General features: G+C 43.2%; 1 protein-coding gene across 1 annotated transcript; it reads left to right on the plus strand.

Moving 5' to 3' along the window:
• The first annotated feature begins 3,679 nt into the window (after nt 1-3,679).
• On the plus strand, nt 3,680-4,195 carry LOC135497714 (uncharacterized). Its single transcript, XM_064787547.1, has one exon. The coding sequence runs from the start codon at nt 3,680-3,682 to the stop codon at nt 4,193-4,195; it is 516 nt and encodes a 171-aa protein (XP_064643617.1).
• The last annotated feature ends 493 nt before the right edge of the window (nt 4,196-4,688 follow it).

A 4,688-nucleotide genomic window follows, 5' to 3' on the forward strand; every position in this document is an offset into this window, starting at 1 on the left:
GTGCAGCTAACCATTTGAAATTGCATTCTGTTCCGGCAGTTCCCTGCCACACATCACAGTCCCCGTGCTATAATTCCACCATGATTTACGTTAATGCTTAGTGTCAATAGATATTTAAGTAATGACGTGCATACCAAACGGTATCGTGTTATGGTAACGAGTAGATTAAAAAAGATATGATACTCCTATGCCCTATCAAAAGAACAGTATGGTATTCTAATTAGCTAAGCATGAAATAAGGGTATGGCCGGTGCTTTTTCCCCTGTGCATGGACCAGTTTTGCCGACTGATGGTCATATGAGAGTTCGACCTCAATTCGACGGGCATTCTCACTTGGTTCAGGATTCGCAATGCATGTAAATCCGAGGCCGCAACCGTTGGTTTCAGTTTAGTTGGGAATCAAAACGTCCTCTGTCATCATGATCTATCGTATTGGAAAGCACTATGTTTGGGTGCTAATACGCAATATATTTCAGTGTGATCAATAGTAATCACGCTTATCAATGTAGTTCAAATGTAAGCTTACATGTAAATCCGAGGCCAGCAACCGGCGATGGCATATGTCGTTGATTTTAAGGACCAGTTCGTGTGATGGCGATTGTTTTGGGGTAGGCCATGTTTCATCAAATCCTTGCAACAAATACTTAATGACTGCATCGACAATCTTGGCATTTTCTAGTATGATATGACATTCCGATGGGATTTGAATAGAATGTGTGAACAAGATGGGACTATAGAGTTGCTGTAGGTCTACTTTAGTTGCCCGTTTCGGAGTTGTCGGCATATAAATTGGTGTTGGTCGAGGCTCGGAATCTTTATTTCATTAGTTTGTAAACTAACAACAGGCGGCGCGCGCGTGTCATGTCGGCCTGGTTTTGTCGTTTAATTCGTCTCGAGAGTAAAATCTATCTGATTTTATGGACACTTATGCACTTTGAACGTGGTCGAATTCCATCCTCAAATTTAATGTAACAGTACGTATAAAGCAAAAACATATGCACAATCAGAACAGCCATATTTTGCAAGTTTTTGCTTATTACAGAAAGAGCGATTCACTAATATATACATAAAAAAATTATAAGAATCACGAAAAAAATAGGAATCACGAAAAAAATAAGGAAAAAAATTGACCACTGTGGATTTCGAAATCGGGTATAGACGGGTATCTAACGAAGGACATTTCAAACTTCTCCACAGCTTTTACGGTTTTGAGTGTTTTCGTTTTAAGAGTCACCTTCTAGTCATTTGGGAATTTTGAGAGGCAGTTTATCACGGTTTTCTCTGTATCTCACTTTTATAATTATCGAACTATTCTCGCATTTATCAGAGAACAGGAATCTAACAACACCCTCTAACATTTAACTTACTCGGCAATCATATCGATATCCTTTTCGCCGCGGTTATCTCTATTTCGAGATCAGATACTACAACATTTTCTCTCCTGTTTTTGTCTATTTGTCGACCTTAATCAATTTATTCATTGTTACCAAACTTCATATCGACCAGGGACGTAGCGAATTATCAATGAGGCAGCCATAATCAATATTTGTGTATCATACTTTCAATAAAGTTATTCAGAGTCTGACTATTGGTATAGCAGAATCGAGGAGGACTGTTTCCAACGCATCACTCAGATAATGTGCAGAAATTGAGTCCGCTTGCGGGCACTTACTTTAAATGTGTACTGTTTGTCTCGATCCATTTGGAGTTCTCGTATCGGTCGTCGACAGTTGAGCGTTCTCAAACGATTTGAGATCTTCTCTTGACAAAGGCGATAGATCACACGCACAGCAGTAGACTCGGAGAACCAGGAATCAGGCCTCAGACCAGCCTCTATGTTACACCCTGTGTGGCAAGGTTTAACATCCAAGGGGGTTGCACTCCAGCAGCCTGGCCAGGGCGAGGTCGCCGAGAAAGAAAGGTACTACACCACACCGACAAGGTCATATAGGCCAGGATGTTGAAAAGAACATCATCAACACGCAAAACATTAATCTGATATCGTCAATAATATTACGAACGTGTGTGCGTGCTCCGGTAGGGGCAAACCTACAACCGGCGATTGGCTTCGGTCGAATATAGTTCATAGTTTACTAATTTTATGAACAATCTGATTTCCCGGATTTAAGACCGTTCCTGAATATCAAACGTAACACCCAAATTAATGCACACGATCGTTCGATGCCATTAAACATAATCAATCAAACCAGGCAATGGTTTTAATGTCTGATTTCTTCAATAAGTCATGTTTCGACCTCGCATTTGTTTCGATTTACCGGTAAATAATGATGCTGTCTTAGGACGGTGATAAAATTAGAGTTTATTTCGATACATCAAATTCGAAAATATTTCCAGGCAATTATTATCCAAGTTCAATTTGAGTTTGAAGGGCAACATCCAGAATGGAGTTTTATTTTCCATCAGCGGTCAAAAGGTGTCTCTGCAATACATCGCTATTATTAAGGTATTCACGAGGATTTAACAAGTCTTAGTAACGAGAGCTTTCAGCCGACCGATTCCACAGCCGACCGGGAAGTCAACTATGACTCAGTTCACTGGCAATCGAAAAACAATTGGCATCCGGTGCAGGCTCGTGCCCGTGATTGCCCTTGTTTAAAGCTTCGTTCAATTTCATGGTCAAATAACTACAATGTTCTGGTACCTGTTGACCTTTTTGTTGATACATGTCGGAAAGCAGAAGTCCTTACTGGCGTTAAGAAAGTCATCATTGTTCCAAAGAGCTTACATTGAATTGTCTGTCCAAAAGCCAAATCTGGGAAATTGCCAATCAGGATCTTTGCTTGCGTGTTCCTCCGTTTGCCATGAAAACCAACCATGTCAGACGTTTGAGTTTGATTCGTCGATAGAGTTGTGCAAACTCAGTAGCAGTGATGCAGGTCATCAGATTTACAGTAGAAGAAATAGCAGCCAGGTGTATTCTAGATCGGCTGAGAACAAGGTAAATCGACATCGTTTTCAACTGGTTCTTTACTAATGTGGCGGACTGTCTTTGTCACACCCTGTATGTAAATGTGCGTCGCTAGAAATGTTCTTGTGTTTGTATGGTAATGAGAATAAACCCACGTGTGTGAGGAGTGCGTCGTGTTGATTTGTAGAATCAGGTGTTTCGTTCTGTTTATCGACAAAAGGAAGGGTTTGACCCTATATGCGGGAAAGATCCCCGACATTTAATGGAGCCGAAACCCGGGAAGTGTAATTCCGTACAGCGCGGAGGCTTCGAATTGAACTGTTTGGTAAAAAACTGGTAAAGTTGACTTTATCTGTCGGCTGATCGGCGTGTTGCGTTCCGACAACCAAACACAGCAGTGTACATTCGTGTGTACATCGTCCTGAGCATGTGCCTGTAGTGTAGTATATAGTACATAAAGCATGTCGGCAGAGCTGCAGACAGCGTTGAAGAGGCGCAGCTATGCCTCGGGTTGGCTAACCCGAGCTGTGAAAAATCTTGAACTGCCCCTCATTGAACATAAGGCAGGGGATACTTGCATAGACTAAGCGATAATCCAATCAGGGCTGGAGGAGCTTGACCTTCGGCTGAGATCTTATCGTCAGGCTCAGGAAGAGGTGGAGATGCACATCGTGGAAGAGGAGGCTCTCCAAACTGAAATCAACATTTCAAGTGCTGGATACGGCATCCAAAACTCGTGTAGAGGCCCTGATGGCCTGTAGCCGTTTGCATGCAGCTTTGGAGGCTGCGTTAAATGTGTCGAAGCGCCTTGCCTCAAAGGAGAAGGATGGCATCAGCAGCTCCAGAGAAAGCAAGCGAGGTGATTTGGCCAAGCTGGTCAGGTTACCCAAGATAGAATTGCCGAAATTTAGTGGTAACGTAATTGAATGGCAATCGTTTTGGGATAAGTTTGATGCTTTGATCCATTCGTCGGGCAAGCCGCCCATAGGTAAATGCAATTATCTAGACGGGCTTCTTGTAGGTGAAGCCAATGCCACCATTGCTGGACTCAGTGTGACGGCTGATCACTACAATGATGCCAGACAACTTCTCGAGGATCGCTTTGGTCGGAAAGAAAAGATAGCATTCGCTCATCATCATATTCAGGTGCTCTTGAAAATGAGCAGCCGCTCCCATACTAGTGGGGGCAAGGTGTCACAACTGTCTAAACTGTACGGCGGTCCAGTAGCATGTGCGCAGTTTAGATGCTTTGGATATAAGAGGTGACCAATATGGCGTGTTTCTCACCCCGGTTGTACTCTCTTGTTTGTTCAAAGATGAAAGGCTTGAATGGGCGAGGGAGGGTGAAGGACAAGAGGACGAACTCGACTATCTTTTGCTGTTTCTGAAACGTGAAATCCGGCGCAGAGAAAGCCCATACTCTTTCCAAGATATGTAAGCTGATGAGAAATCGGCAACTGAGAAAGCTACGTCAGTGCCCACCGTTGGAGCTTTGCATACTAGTACACCGTCTAACAAAGGAGAGTGTGGAGTGTGCCACATGGCACATGCGACTTCAAGGTGTTGAGATCTTACGAAGGTTTCTGTCTCGGAATGTAAAGAACGGGTACGCAAGACCCGATTGTGCTTTCGGTGCTTTGGTGCACATTTTGCGCGTGCGTGTAGTGCAAAGTGTTCTAAGTGTGGTGGGAGACATCACCAAATGTTGTGCGAGAAACCAAAGGAACGGAAAACGGATTCGAGAATGGTCAGAAACGGT

The sequence above is a fragment of the Lineus longissimus genome, chromosome 13 (assembly GCF_910592395.1).
Source record: "Lineus longissimus chromosome 13, tnLinLong1.2, whole genome shotgun sequence".
Taxonomy (NCBI): Eukaryota; Metazoa; Nemertea; class Pilidiophora; order Heteronemertea; family Lineidae; genus Lineus; species Lineus longissimus.

What these genes read in the sequence shown, in the direction of transcription:
- LOC135497714 (XM_064787547.1), top strand. Translation starts at nt 3,680, where the DNA reads ATGGCCTGTAGCCGTTTGCATGCAGCTTTGGAGGCTGCGTTAAATGTG.